Source organism: Perca fluviatilis, chromosome 8 (genome assembly GCF_010015445.1).
Source record: "Perca fluviatilis chromosome 8, GENO_Pfluv_1.0, whole genome shotgun sequence".
Taxonomy (NCBI): Eukaryota; Metazoa; Chordata; class Actinopteri; order Perciformes; family Percidae; genus Perca; species Perca fluviatilis.
The window spans coordinates 31,488,821-31,505,570 of NC_053119.1; the positions used below are offsets into that span (position 1 = coordinate 31,488,821).

The 16,750-nt window shown below is 39.4% G+C and overlaps 1 protein-coding gene across 2 annotated transcripts in view; it reads left to right on the forward strand.

Annotated features, from left to right (window-relative positions):
• LOC120563984 (synaptotagmin-9-like) overlaps positions 1-11,074 on the forward strand; it is a 309,829-nt gene extending 298,755 nt beyond the window's left edge. For both annotated transcript variants that reach the window (XM_039808553.1, XM_039808554.1), the window contains one exon: positions 9,610-11,074. In XM_039808553.1, coding sequence (XP_039664487.1) covers positions 9,610-9,687 — 78 coding nt within the window. In that variant the 3' untranslated portion in view covers positions 9,688-11,074. The remainder of the gene's footprint in view (positions 1-9,609) is intronic.
• The last annotated feature ends 5,676 nt before the right edge of the window (positions 11,075-16,750 follow it).

A 16,750-nucleotide genomic window follows, 5' to 3' on the forward strand; every position in this document is an offset into this window, starting at 1 on the left:
CATTTAACAATAACGTTGAATGCACCACGAGGCTGTAGGTTACCAGTTTCATTGAACGTGTCGATCTGTGTTTTTCCAACAGCTGCAGGTTGTTGCATCCCGGTGTCAGAATCCTCTACAGTGAAATACAGACAAACTTTACATAATTTAGCTTTAGCTGTCAGCATTGTAACCGTGTTTAATCCAGCTACTAGCTAGTGGTAGGCTAACGTTAGCTGCTGTCAAGTGTAGTGTGAACTAGCGTCACATGCAGCGATGTTTCTGTTGCCTATAACGTCTGTTTCGGAGCATCAGAGAGAAGCGCAGGCATATCAGTGGCACCGGAATGAGGCACCGAAATCCGCGTTGCTATTCCTGCAGCAGCAGGATGTGTTACGAAGAAGTATGGCAAAGTGCGGTAAAGGGTGAAAATAGTAGCCTGTGTTGTTTATATGGTATCGATGATGTGTTGCTGTGTAGAGAGGAATCTGCCGACACTGTTTCTTGATTATAAAGGTATATTTACAACAAGGAATTCAGCATCAATTTACAAGCTCTGAAGAGCCCGGAGAGCGACCAGTTTCCCAGATTCTCAAAAGTCACTCTGAGGTTCTGCTGTTAACACATGGTATATCTATTCTTCATAACTTAGGGTGGGTTCGATAACTGACCAATGGCTTCATGCCAACTGGCTCTATCTCAACATCCTGGGGGCCCATTGATAATGCATGCCAGATGTGTCCTGTGGCCCTTTTCCTATAGAAGTATCCCCCAAAAGTAGAGTAAAGTTCATCACTCCTAGCTACATATAGATAGTTCAGATATGGCCTAAATACAAATTATAGAATGGTCAGATAAAATAGGATGACAATACACCTCATATTTCCCCCCTTCGAGACTAATTAAGTCTCGAAACAAAAAGAGTAAGATTGGTACAAAATAACACTTTCCATTACATCATGTTTCTTGTAGTATAACCTTAGCAATCACACAAGTTTTCATAGAGTGTGAACAATGTCAGGAAACGTAAACAAACATTTTATGGAGTGTAAGAGCGAAAAACCTGTCTGGCAGCTTCTTTCCAAATATCCATCAATCAATCTAGACAGGAAAATTCTCTCACGGTCCCTCTGCCCCAGGCGACCACCTTCAGTACTCCAGATCAATTAGAAATCTTTTTATCAATTCATGTAATATCTTGGTGTACTCAAATACATATGGCAGCCTCAGAAATCAAAATAAAATCAAAACAATGTCCAAATTCAGACTGATCAAATCATCGGATCTGTAAAAGGACCTCGCCTTACCTAGACCCCGCTGTCCCTAAACGTCAAGAAAAACATAAAAACATCTGAGGTCTCCATGTGTATCCCACAACAAAACATTCTTCAAACAATTTAATACAAAACAAATATAACACAAAGTATATATCCATTGCAGCTCCTTTGCAGTGTCAAGCTTTCAGTGTACTGTCGTTGGAATCTGAACTTTCATCACTGTATCCTTGTTCAGAATTCTCCAGTCCATTTTATTGTCCATATTCAAGTATCTACCCCATATGCTTCTGGAAGAAAAGAAAACACAAACCAGTATCCTTGCAAAACAACATAGTAAAAGAAAACATCAAATAAAATATCAAAATTACTATGAACTAATCAAAAATAATATGAATGAATCACATATCAATCACGTGAATCACATTCCATTTCCCCCCTTTGATAAATAAAAAACACTAAATATTCAAAGAAATGTGAAAATGATGGCAGAATCAGATAAAAATGGAAAACTTTCCATCAATAATGTTAGATTTTATCCTCAAATGATAGGATTCAAGACTACGAAAGTGTGTATTGTCTCTCTTCACTCTACTTCCAGAACTAGAATCAGATTGAGCTGTAACAAGTGCTTCCCTCCTTTTGCAACACAAGCTAACTCATGTGCTTCCTAAATCCCTAAATGCAAAAAGCACACAGTAAAGACATAAACCATAGACTAAAAATTAAACCAAACCCTTATTTTAAATGAAATGTCCAATTCCCTCTTTGCTGACCATTAATAGTCAGCAACAAAAGTTATGTCATTTTAAAAATAACCCTTATCCTAATGTATCAATCACACCTTCAACAAATTAAATCAAACAAATTGACCAAATCATAAACCTCCCCATTTTTTTTTTAACATGTATGGATGTAGCCAATTAGAAAGAGAAGACCAAATTTATTTTAAGAGCCAATCATTTTCTAGCATGTAATTATGCACTTTCTACAATGTATCACACACAACACTCTCTTCACTGTTTATTTAACAGATAGTGGGTGTAATAAATCTCCTTATGTTATACACCCCGTCTTTCAACCTCATCTACTTGACATTCCTGTATAAACTGGACTGAGCAATATACTAGCATAAAGCAATGTAGCCACCTTGCCACATCATAAAATTATAACCATGCATATATTAGTCAGTACTGAATTCCCAATTGCTCAATGCAAACATTAACTGAAATTTAGACTAATACTTAAACTAACATTTCAACACATCAGTGTAGCATGTTGAACTGTGAAACTTATCCTAAACTCTTCATACCAAGTCTACTCGCAAATGTAATGTGCAGAACAATCGTTCCTTTCCATTACATTGTTTCTGTAATTAATAAGCCAAAATTGTAATCTCTATCAAAATTCAATGAATTGCAGAGCTTCACTCTGGAGTCTTTGTAAGTTATTTTACCTTCTAACCCTACAGGCTTCAGTAACACCACTGCAACTTATGCAGAATAGTGAAATTGATTTCTAAACCTCTATATGAACAATAAAAGATGCTGATTCATCATTGGGCTGTAATAACTGATTTCTGTTTGTGAATCTGTACTTAAAAAGAATGATATGAACAGATTACTGGCACACTGTAAACAACAAATTAACCAATGCAAAAACTTTTCATTTGACTAAGATATATCTGTGAGTGGAAGTTGTCTTATCTTGTCTCACATTATTACTATTACTATTTCCATGTATTCCATATGGTCCTAATGACACTCGTGATACACCTTGCCCTTTTTTGTGTTAAAGATAAAGGTGCATTTACAAACTACATCCAAGAATAGTTTACTGATGTTAATGTCAGGCTGTTTTTGCTAACAGTCACACAATTGTTCTAAGCTTATTTTTAATGAACTTCTGAGAACAGCACTCTCAATCTGCTGTTTTTAACAACTTTACATTAATCCAATTAAAATGTATACATGAGATCACTTCCCAATACATTATCTGAGCAGCACTCAAATAATAAAAGCATATTCAAAAGTTGCCTATGTTGTTGGTGCATAAAATAAAACGATGAAATGTTCTTTTAACATTTCCTAACACAACAACCGAAATAACATGTCTGTCACTAGTCTTGTTAGAAGCTGTCACAGGTCATTTCAAATTTAGTAGAATGTATATCACCAGGTACTGACAAAATGTAAGATTTTCATACCAAGTCTACTTAATTTAGAGGCATGTCTTAACCCTTCATATAGATGTTTTCACATAAGAGTAGCTCTATTTTAAAAGTAGAACAAATTACTTCTTTAGAGTATATGTATTTTCAAAATGTGTGTTGTCAGTGCATTACCTCCTTTCTATTCGTCGTTATGCATCGATGCGTCAGAGCAAATCCGGTCTCTCTCCCCTCCTTCTCTGGTCAGTCTGCTGATGTCCACGCTCATCTGTGGGGATCTGTACCAACTTGTGACTGTCCTTGTCCTCAATTGTTGGATTTCTTTCCAGCCCTGATGACACCTCCTTTCAGATCTTCTGGGCACCTCTGGAATCCTGGCTCCAGACTCCTATGAGGGTTCATCGGTCCTCCAGTTGGCCTTAACTGGCCCCTGAATCCTCTTCTGTAATTTCCTCTAGGATTCCATCCTGGTATATTGCAATCACAGGCAAAGTGGCCATCCTGTCCACAATTGAAACACGCTTGTGAAGATATAAAATATGGATCATATCTTCCAGCTCGTCCTCTTCCTCTTCCTCTCCAGTTCTGCATCTGTCCAGAAGCTAGTTGTGGGTATATAATAACTGGAATCACTAATGGTGACTGTTGATTTGGTGAACACTGATTTTGCATAACCAGTGCCTGCTTCTTGTCCTTCTTATCTTCCACCAGCTGCATTTGATTGAGTTTTCTGGGAGTTTCTCGGTCTTGTTCTTTCTGCTCATGTTCCTTTTTCCTATATAGCTCTACTTGGTGAGCTACATGATCTGCATAGACATTTTTTGCCATGCTTCCAAGTCCAACCACCTCTTCCAGTTTGCTCCTCACTGGTGCGGGCAGCCCCTTCTGTAGTTTGGCTCGCAAAATTGACTGCTCCATCTGACTCACATCTGGATCATTTCCGGTAATATTTCTCCACACCTGATAAGCTCTCGACACATAAGCTCTTGGTTTTTCTTCTTGTTTCAGTGGCTCAATTAGAATATTGTCCGGATGCACATTTGTTGGAAACATATCTTTCAGTGCTTTCCACAATCGACCTCTACTTGCGGCCAACAGCTCAGGATCATATATAACAGTTGCCACATATCGATTAAGTCTAGCTTTCTGTAGAATTTCTTCCATAGCTGGAACCCCAATAATATTAGTCAAAAGTCTCTTAATATCTCCCATGGCATACTGTTTTCCCACCATAATTTCTTCCAACTTTAGGATCCAAGGATGTGCTCCATCTTGAAGAACAGGTAACTTATCAAGAATATCTGACATATCGGTACTCTTCAAAGGCTTATGCTCCAGATTCTGTCCTCGACTTATCACTGGAAGCATCTTCTTACTTGTCTTCCCTTTTCTTGACTTTCTCTCCACTTTTTGTGATTCTTTTTTCAGCAATTTGTCTCTCTGTATCTTCAGCTTCTCGTATTGCTCTTCCAATCGCTCCATGTCTCTTTCAATCTCTTCTATGCTAGACGCTGCAGGATGACATCCCGTAGCTCCTCTCCTCTCCAAATCTTCATCACTGTCTTCATCTTTACTTTCATCAGAGGTGTGATCTCTTGTATCTCTTCGTTTCCTCCATTCTTCATCACCTCTTTTCTCCGCTCTGGCCAGCCTCCTTCTAATCACAGGATCATATCCATCCATGATCTCTTCTGAATCACCCTGACCATCATCATCATCATCAAACTCCATCCTTCTGAACCTCACTTTTCCCTTAGTTTCCAGACGTGTCGTTTTCTTCTTACTTTTGGAGTTTGGATTCATCTTTATGGTCGTTTCTGCTTGTCTTCTCTCTATTGTTCGTTCATCTTCATCACTGATGCAATAATCACCCTCCTGAGTGATCACTGCCTCACTGCCTTGTTCTATTGTCAGCACTGATCTGTAAAGGTCTTTATCACTTTCAGCATCATACATCTTCTGAGTCCAGGTGAAGTTGGGCTGAACTCCTCAAACTTCAGTTCATCTGTGAATGTTCAACAAAGTACTTTGTGGGCATGTATGACATTGCTTCTTTAATGTCAGTCTCTGATCATGCCCTGAAAACCATCTGGGTGTCCGCTTCAACCACTCAATCATGGGCAGTTGCAAATCTGTCACCCCTCCTTTTCTGCTGCTCCAACTCCCGATGTGTTTCTGGTGCCAGTATGTGGGGGATGGGACCAAAGTGGAGCGCTGAATACTGTGTCTGTTGGATGGAGGTCAGTTGTTGTTCAGGGTCTGGTATTGTCCATCACTGGTTCTGTAGCTTGTTGGGGGAGTGAGACAGGTCCGCTCTGACATCCATCGAGGCACACTGAATAAACACAAAACACAACTCCTCCAAGAGGCATTAGCCTACTTTAATCATACTCATTTTAGTTTTCTTAATTCTCTTTCTACATTATAACCTATGACACCATTGATTCAAAATATTGCTACAAAAATATTACCTAAGTAAGAAAAGTATCATAAAAATATGTACTTCAAGTACTAAAAGTAAAAACACAGAAAAGTCCCCACATTTTTAAACTGGAAATGATCACAGTAGTTCTATCAATCAACTAAGTATTTAAACAGGTAATCATTTCAACCAAACTTGTAGGCCTATATTTCATTGGGCAGTTTAACAACAATAAGACATCATATTTTCATAAACATATGTTTTATCTACACAAATCCTAAATCTTTTTTTTTTTTTGTTATATGTCAGATCACGATAAGGTCTAAAAGCAATTCATCTTTGAAATTACAATTAGTCTATCCTGAAAATTACCTAATTTGTCTTTTTCCTAGGTTTTGGTGCTTGTGATATAGCAGTCTTTACTATCCTCATCTAAACGTTTACCCTCCTGTAGATTGGAGCCCAAATACTGCAGTTATCTCTGTACCAACAATATTAATATGAACCCCGTTATCCTAATTCAAAAATACATTCATCTCTTTCTTTGTCTTTCTGTCACTTTCACAACACTCTCTATCTGTCTTTAACCAACTTAGTACATTCTTGTACCCTTAACTTTCCCTTAAAGTCATGCCTTATTTTCTTTCCATTGTCTCATAAAACTTTCTTTTTCCTTTCTGCAACATACGCTTACCATTTTCTCTCAACTTTCCTGACTATCTTTGGTAACAATTGTTACCCCTTTAATATACAGAGTATATGAACCAACGCAGTCTAAGGTTTCATTAGAATTGAATTAACTCACTGTTTCTTCACAGGAATCAGATTCATTCGCTCTGTTTCCCACCTTCACAAATGTCACTCATTTCCTTAGCACAATGACATGACCACATGTGACAGTAGGGAACGTTAACTTTTAGCAAAATCAAAAACCTTATAAAATTATCAAATTTTGAATTATTTTATTCAAAGTAAAATGATTTTAGATGTCTCGCCACTCAAAACAAGTGGTCCAACATTTTAGAATGGCAGAGGTGACAATCCTGGAGCCCATCAATCAGTCCTCTCATCTCTTACTTCCAATAGAGGTATAGAGGCTGGAATTTTCTTATTCCAGGGTGATCAATCACTGGTGTTGGGTTCCAGACGCAAATCACCTATGCCAGCTGTTAATCTCTTTCTTTCCTCCCCTTTTTTTTTTTTTTTTTTCTTCAGGCCTGAGCCTTGTTTATGCCTACTTTTATCCTCAAATCTTTCTCCCAATTTCTTTCTTTTCATGCTTCAGAAGCAAGCATAGTTAAGGTTTCCTAATTAGAAAGACATTTTAAATTATTATGCCATTTCTCTAGATGTTTTATGACATTTTTCTATTTTTCTTTCTTTATATCCGTCAACATAACTCTCATTTATAGATTCAATGGATCTCAATCAAATAGTTTCATAGTCAAACAACCGCTACTTTAACAAACAGAATACTGCACCTCAAGTCTGAAAGTCTCCCCCTTTCTCATCTTTGCAGCACAGGCTGCAGCACCCCAGTGCAGGCAGGGAGTGGCTTAAACGCCTGTGTACCCTAACATTCCTTAAATTCTAGACATGCGCAGTTTCAGTTGCCAGTGCAACTTCAGAGTGACAAGTTCTCTAAAATTGCACTCCCAACTCAGGAACACAAGACAAAACGCACAAACCAACACAAACAATACAAAACATACAACACAAACCCTACTTTGAAACTTCTTAATTTGACTATAGTCTATTTTTCTCTCTGTTTCCTTCTTCACTTATTTTACCCTAATCTGCCAACCTATACTTTTTTTTAATCTAAAAACATATCTTCTCTATAAGATCATAACGTCCTTCCAGAAGGCTCATACATTTTAACACATTCAACGTTCCCTCCAAAGGGGACTCATGGTTTTAACAGATTTTAACAAAAACGTTCTCTCAAAAGAAAGACTCATAACTCTTTAACAAACTTTGGAAACGTTCTCAAAAGAGAGTCATAGTTTTAACCGTAATAACCACAATATCGTAACTAGAACTCCCATTCCCAACCGAAACATATGTATCTATATATCTAATAAACAGGACATCATCATGACATATGCCACGCACACACAGTTTATCACATACCGCAGAGGCACCGCTGTTCTCACACACACACACACACTCTGTCTCTCATACACACCCAGCAACCAGAATGCATTAATTATAGGCCTATAATTCCTAAAGCATGATTCCGCCGTTTCCTTTTCTTGAATTTTTGTTACCTTTTGAGGTATAGACTACAATGCGAGATTACTTCAGACATAAATTCGTCAACCCCTGAAATCCATAATTTCCATTGCAGTTTATCCTACACCCCCAGTTCCTAGAACTGACCTGAAACTTCACCTAGTCATTTTCAGGAATTTGCGGCCCATCTAACATCGCCTCACGAGGGTCTCGTCGAGGGCTTTTATCAGCATTTATCAAATTAGCAGCGTTATCATCCTTATTTCCTTATTCCCCTTATTTCCTTCTTCTTTCCTGTATTTCCTCTTATTCCCTAGTGTTGTCGTTTCTGTTTCCTCCTCTCTTTTTTTTTATCCAACACCAATGTGACCCCAAAAAGCCTAGTTTTTACGCAGTGTCTTAACGTGGCCTACTGTCGAGCGTCCGAGGGCCCATTGTCTCGCTCTTGCACGGTTATACGTAGCTCACCCGTTACTAATTAGGCTAATGTACACATCTTCCTCTGTCCTTCACCTCACTTAACACCTTCTCCATTCCCCTTTCCGCGTTGCCTCACAACGCAAGTACAATTTAAAACAGACCCCAGCCACACAGCACCACAGCATAGAACACACATGGGTCGAACGGTGTAGGCCCCTCCTCAACGCACACACACAGAGACACAGACGAACTGACCAGCCTCCAGAGTTTGTGAGAAAAGCTCACCTTTATCAGCCAATGGAGCGGAAATCAGGTCGACCCGTGCCCGTGCTGGAACGTTGAGCCGGCCCGGCTCACGTCCCAAAGTCCTCGTCGCCAGATTTGTTGTTTATATGGTATCGATGATGTGTTGCTGTGTAGAGAGGAATCTGCCGACACTGTTTCTTGATTATAAAGGTTTATTTACAACAAGGAATTCAGCATCAATTTACAAGCTCTGAAGAGCCCGGAGAGCGACCAGTTTCCCAGATTCTCAAAAGTCACTCTGAGGTTCTGCTGTTAACACATGGTATATCTATTCTTCATAACTTATGGTGGGTTCGATAACTGACCAATGGCTTCATGCCAACTGGCTCTATCTCAACATCCTGGGGGCCCATTGATAATGCATGCCAGATGTGTCCTGTGGCCCTTTTCCTATAGAAGTATCCCCCAAAAGTAGAGTAAAGTTCATCACTCCTAGCTACATATAGATAGTTCAGATATGGCCTAAATACAAATTATAGAATGATCAGATAAAATAGGATGACAATACACCTCACCTGTTAGGCACAACGCGAAGCCGAGTGAAGTGAAAATAAATTAATAAATGGCGGCATGCGATTAAAAGAAATTAACACATTATGCTCGGCCCTTAATTGCATCACGATTAACGCGTTAATGCTGACAGCCCTAGTATATATGCATTAACTGAAGAGATTGGCTCTCATATTTTAACAATTATTTCCATATGTTAATTCAATTTTGATTAAAAATTAAATAAACCTGTTTGCATCTAACCTGATGGTCTTTCTCTCCCTCCCTTTTTCTTCTCCTTTTTTGTGGTCCAGTGGGTCGGACAGGGAGCGACGGTGAGTGGAAGCCAAGGAGGATCCACCAATTCCCTGAAGCTACCACCATCACCATGACCACACACACACACACACACACACACAAGGTGTGACTAACAAGCAAATACAGTAGCAGGATCAGCTAAAAACCATTACTTAAGCTGTTATATCTATTAGACTGAACAATGTTTTGTGTGCTAAAACTGCTGCAAAAGTTAATATCCACTTCTTACCTCCTAATTTGTCTTCACAACCAAAAATCACTTAACAACATTCCAACTGACTTACTAGTACTTTGATGTGTCACTTTAAGTTGTTACTGACAGTATCAAAAGGTTGAGATTATCTAACTATCTAGGTCAAGCTATTTTTTAACAAATTTTTGTGGACCAAAATCATTATGTTATAGGTATAATCTGTAGCTTGTGATTTGTGTATGTGATCAGGTATCATAGATGCAGGAAGAGATAAGGCCCAAACACATTGAAAGCATCTGACTCATGTGTTTTTAAGTACAAAAAGTACCTTTTGTTTTAAGTGGCATAATACACACCAAAAGCATTATGAGGTGACGTGCCTACTCCGACCTTTTTTCCATTTTGGAGCTTCTAATGAGGTCCCAGCAACCAAATCTGTTTTTTTCTGCAGTACCTGTTTGGTGAGAGCTAAAAGAAATAAAAAAGTAAGGATTTTTTCCCAGAGGACAATACTTTATTAAATACCTGCTGCTGTCCCTAGAGTCTGGCAAGCTAAATGTAGGCTGGTGGATATTATGAGTTTCTTCAAAAAAGCTGGAGCTGGGTTGTCTGGGGAGAGTCACGGAGCAGGATGTATTAGTTTGGGCCAGGCTGATGCAGAGAATAACCCCAGCACCATAGCATCTCCCTCCCTTCCCTCTCTCGCCGTGTGAACGACAGGCAGTGAGTGACTGAGTTACTGTGGTTACAACCATCTGTGTCATCAGGTAATTTTGTCATGGGGTACCTGTAGTAGGCTATATAAAAATGTTGCTTAAATAGCGTCCTTTTCCTAAAATACTGCTGGTTCTGTGTGTTGGCATTTCATATCTGATGCCGGGAGTGCGACAGAGGAGTATTAATTGAAGCTCGTCAAATGAGGACTGTCAATTATGCTTTCAGTGTATTTGCCCCTTTAGACAGGTTAGGTTACAGAATTATAAATGACAGAGAGGGCATTCCTGAAAGTTTATTGCTCTTGGACATTTTATTGGCTAATGTGTTAAACATTTAAATTTCTAATGCATTGGTAAAGTGCTGCTTAAACTCAACAAAGGAGAGTTTCTAAGGGGCACACAGAGAAGCTTTTTGATGCAAACGCACATGTCTTGCATTGTTTGGGCCGACCGTCCAAACCAGTGGTCTCAACCTTTTTGGTGCCAGTGCCCCCCTATCGCCCCGATCAAAAAAATCTAATCATTGAATGACAAACAACACATGTATTAGTTTCCCAGGTATCAAAAAAGCCATGTGAATATCAATTATTAATATTTACAGGTTTTTTTTTTAAATGCAACCATTTGACATTCAAATTAAATAACATCAACCAATCAGAATGACTAGATATGTAACATTCAAATTATAATTAGGTATTATCAAAAGGCCTGCTGCATGTCCCTGGTGTGAACCTCAGCACCTTTATAAGATGACTATAATGTGAATGTCCTTTTTTGGTTGTGAAGTGACCTTGGGTGTCATGAAAGGCGCTTTAAATAAAATGTATTATTATTATTATTATTACAAAAACACTAACAGTAGCCAATCAGAAACAGCTAGCAATTTAACATTCAAATCTATTTTTCATTCAAATCTAAATCTATTGTTCCAACGGAAAACAAGCTGGCACTTATCAAGGGGTAAAAGCAGGGTTACACACACGCACGCACGCGCACAAGCACATGCACACACACAAAAGTATTTGGGTGATGACAAACAACTTGAAGAACGACACCTACTGCTGAATGGAAATAAGTTTACAACCTTTGAAAGTTAGTAAGAGCCCTTTGTTGATGCTTGGAAGAGTCTAGGTTAGAAGAGTATATGTGTGCTATCGCCTGTCTTGCGAGTAAATAGCAGAAAAAAACGTTTGGAGAAACGCAACCCCATATCGCGCTGTGTTTTGAGGAGGTGTGAGAATCCCATACAGTAAACACTAACATCACTGCCTCTATCGCTTCCATAAGAAAGTTTTAAAACACCAAACACAAGCCCTGAACTGCCCGGGAGTTTGGGGAACACCTAAATGTTTGCCAAACAACAAAGCACAGTTGATATCTCTCGCTCATCTCTTTTCTTTCTCTCTTTCTTCGTGAAATGAAGCTGCCTTGAGGTACAGTAGGAAACGTTGGGTTCTATAAAAGATACTGTTACTGTGAAATATAAAGTCTACTTGTGCTACATTGGGGGGGTAAAGAACACAACAGGACGTCACACCACCCTGCGGCGATTGCTTTTTTTTCTGAACGCAGGTTCACGCTGAAGTATGGAGCTCATTTAAGACGATGCTCTGATGTCCCGTTTCCATGAAGGCAGCACGGAGCTGCACCAAACAAAGCTGACAGAAGCACAGAGAGAAGAAGAGTTATGATCCACCGTCTCGTCCAGTTGCAGTGCCATGAACTGGCAGGTTTTAATGTTGTAGAACACTGTTTTTTGCAAGTAGTTTAAAGTGTAAACATGTATTGTTATTGTGAATCTTTGGTTTAAACTAGCTTTCAAACAAACATCCCCCAAGGGCACCTCAACCTCCCCCTTTCCAAAATATTGCTTCCAACGCCCCCCATCATTTTCTGAATGCCCCCTGGGGGGCGGTACCGCCCCCGTTGAGAAACACTGGTCCAAACAAATTCTGTAAAGGTACTGCCTGAAAACAAACTTTTTTGAAACCTGGTCTCAGGGTGAGAAAAATCGTCCGTATCGATGATGTCATCGCCACACCCCTCGACCTCTAGTGCACGGCCACTCACTGCGGTGAAGCTAAGCGAGCATATACCATCTCCATGGTCAAACCAGCTCACTTCATCTAGCTAAATATTTTGTCTCTTCTCCCTGACACTTCTCTCTGCTCTGACGTTCCTGGATTCTACACAAGATATATTGCTAACGTTATGTAGCTAACGTTAAACATCGCTAAAGTAGCTGATGCTCCAGCAGGGACATAACGTTAGGGTTAGCTGTTATGGTTAGATGTTTATAAAGTGGAAGTAGACAATTTATCAACTAGCTAGCTAATCTGACTGCTTATCAACTCCTTGAACGGATTATAGTAACTGTTTATAAAGTGGAAGTAGACAATTTATCAACTAGCTAGCTAATCTGTCTGCTTATCAACTCCTTGAACGGATTATAGTAACTTTTACCACGGCTTATTGTAGAAAGGCTACAGCAAGAAAAACGTGTAGATTATCAAAAAGACATTGGATTATTGATGTTTGTTTGACTGCTGATGTTAGCTAGCACGCTGTAATCATGTCTGATGGCAGACAGAATTGCAAAATAAAAAGCAATCCAACAGCACATTATACAATGTAAATAAAGGCACATTTTCTTGCGGTGGCCTTTATGAAATGAGCAGTGGTAAAAGTTATTATAGTCCATGGATGTATAAAGAGAACGTTAGTCTAGCTAGTCATGTTATGATGGGAAGTGGAAGTTAACTATGCACTTCTTGTCCATTTTTTTGTGAATTTCTGTAGCAGAAACAGCACCGCCTATAGGCCTGGAATATGAAGTATTTCAATTCAATTCAATTTTATTTATAGTATCAAATCATAACACGAGTTATCTCGAGACACTTTACAGATAGAGTAGGTCGAGACTACACTCTATAATTTACAAAGCCACAACAATTGCAGTAATTCCCTCAAGAGCAAGCAGTGCGACCAGTCTGCTTATTAACTGCTTATCGACAGTGGCAAGGAAAAACTCCCTCTTGGGAAGAAACCTCAGACAGACCCAGGCTCTTGGTAGGCGGTGTCTGACGGTGCCGGTTGGGGATGCGATGAACAGTGGCGATAATAGTCACATTAATAATGGAACAGTGACTTCAAATGGTAGTCGTAGTAGTTCATGTCATATCAGGGTACTGCAGGGCGTTACAGGATGTAGCATGGCCCAGCAGAGCATGGATGGACGTAGCAGGAAGCAGCAGGGTTTAGCAGGACGCAGGATGACATTGCAGGGCACCGCTGAGCTCAGCAGGGAGTGCAGCAGGACCACGGCGACAGCTGCAACCAGGATCTTGGTGCCAACGTTCTCCAAGGAAATACGCTGGGGGAAAAAACATAAGGACTCCGGGGAGTAAACTCCCCAGAAGCTAGGATTAATAACAAGCATTTCTGGAACGGGATGCACACAAATGGTAATAGAAGGGGAGAGAAAAGCAGCTCAGTGTGTCAAAGGGAAGGAAGTCCCCCGGCAGTCTAGAACTATAACAGCGTAACTAAGAGAGACAGGTCATAAGGAGAGGTGGCCTGTTTGGGCTTGAAACTCTCCCCTGCCGGATCGGGCTGTGCTGGCCTGCCTCCCTCTACTTTTGTTATATATTATTAATCTAACAATTATGAAGAGAAGCAGGTGGGCCAGTTAGGTGGACACTGCAACTCCTAACTCCCTAACTATAAGCTTTATCAAATAGGAGAGTTTTAAGTTCATTCTTGAATGTGGTGACAGTTCCTGCCACCCGAACCCAGATTGGGAGCTGGTTCCATAGGAGAGGAGCCTGATAACTAAAGGCTCTGGCTCCCATTCTACTTTAAGAGACTCTAGGTACCACAAGTAACTCTGCATTCTGGGAGCGCAATGTTCTAGTGGGACAATAAGGTATGAGGAGCTCTTCTAGAATATGATGGTGCTTGACCATTTAGAGCTTTGTAGGTCAGGAGAAGGATTTTAAATTCAATCCTGGATTTTACAGGAATCCAATGCAGCTAGCTAATACAGGAGAAATATGATCTCTTTTCTTAGTTCTTGTGAGAACACGTGCTGCAGCATTCTGGATCAGCTGGAGAGTCTTAAGGGACTTATTTGAGCAACCTGACAGTAGGGAATTACAATAGTCCAGCCTGGAAGTAACGAATGCATGGACTAGTTTTTCAGCATCGTTTTGAGACAGGATATTCCTAATTTTGGCAATGTTACGAAGATGGAAAAAGGCTGTTCTTGAGGTTTGTTTTAGATGGGCGTTAAAGGATATATCCTGATCAAAAATAACCCCTAGATTGCTGACAGTAGTGCTGGAGGCCAGGGCAATACTATCCAGAGTAGCTAAGTCGTGTTGCGTGTTGAGTCATTTACAAATGGTTTCGTTTGGACGCAACTATTCTTGAAATGAATCCAGGGAAGATGGGTAAAAAAAAGATCGTTTTGGTATGTGTGGACGTAGCCTTAGTGTAAGCCATAGTTTGACCTCTATGGCTGCATGTCTTTTCGCCGATGTTTTTGTGTTGCGGATTTTCCTTCCGCTTTGTTTGTGTTGGAATTTTAAACTCCGGTGGATTTATGAGGACTATGTTTAACTGCTCCTCAGATCTCTGCATGGTAAATTGAGACAGCTAGTTAGACTATCTGTCCAATCTTAGTTTTCTCTTTCATGACTAAAACAACTTCTGAACGTACACATGTTCCACCAAAACAAGTTCCTTCACAAGGCTATTTTGCAGTGCCTCCTTAGCTTAGTGCCACCCAAGACAATTGTGATTGGTTTAAATAAATGCCAATAAACCAGAGCACGTTTATTACAGTAACAACGGTAAATGTAATTTGTTACTTCCACCCCTGTACATTTGTAGTTTTGGCCATTATTACGAGTGATAATGGTAAGCGGGTCGACTCCTTTTAGTTCGGTTTTTGGTCACCAAATCTTGACGGAAATTTGTCAATAAGAGGAGATTTCAGGGCCACTGGGGGCCTAGGGAAAAAAGGCAATCCCAATGTATTAACTAAACTGTCTGTTGTAAACAGTTTTAGACTAAGTTCCTGTTTAACTTTGACCTACTGTACTACTGTACTGTACTACTGTTTGCACACAGTTTTTCTGTGGAATAAGACATTATCACAAACATTTGTGGTGCACTTTCTTTTGGAGGTTTGGGCTCCAAATAAAGTGGTTTAGATATTCTGGATAAACTTTGGTTTGTATACAACTTGACTGAAGTCTGACTGCTTGTTATTTTTGCCCCACCTGACTTCTTAGCAATGTTGGCATTTTCCAGCTCTTGGCTAGTACTCTTGTGAATACATGATACATACATGGTTATCATAACTGATAGAAATTATGGAAAAATCCAAGAAAACAGAATATTCCTGATTATGGCAGATCTGCACTCTTCAGAAGGCCTTGTTTAATAGCTAACATCAAACCAGTGGCTAAAGACCTGTGCCTTTTTAATGGGGGCTTTGTCATCTTAAATCCAACAAATAAGATAATCACTCAGAATCATGTTTTTAATTATTAGTCTTTCCTTTGCCATGAAATGAGTGACTGGAGTGTTTACATTCTGAAAACTCACTTGCAGCAGCCTTATCTAACTGTAATAGGCCTTAATGTTATTCCTTTAGACCACACCCTGCAGTTGTTTTAATAAGCCAGTGTTTGTTTTTTGAAATTCAGATTAATACCAGTTTTGTTTATGTATTTGTCAAAAATAACAATGATAATTTCTTATGTGTCTGTGGGTACAGTGCATGCATAATTTTTCTGTGAGTCATTTTAAAATATCTCTTCTGAGATAATAATGGAATTGTAAACACAAGTTGTATTAGAAACTTAATGCTGTAAATTGACCATTTAGGTGTTATTAATAAATATTTCTATACATAACGGATTCATTTATGTGTAGTGTTTAATATTACTAAAACCAACAGGGCAAAAATTATAAAAATCATATTTTTTGCAGGAGCCGGATTAAGGAAACAGTCCCATGCAGGGTTCTAGGGTATGGCCTTGTCAGAGGTCTAAGCTCTCTGAGTGCCCCTCTAGTTTGGTTTTCTGCAGTACACTCCTCATGTCCTCAACATTTTGCAGCTCCTGCTGTAAAAAAAAAAAAAGAATAAAAGTTATAGTGCAGTATAATAAATTAACAATTATTTAAATAAAGGCAAAGAAAGGTCTTCAGCCTTGTTGT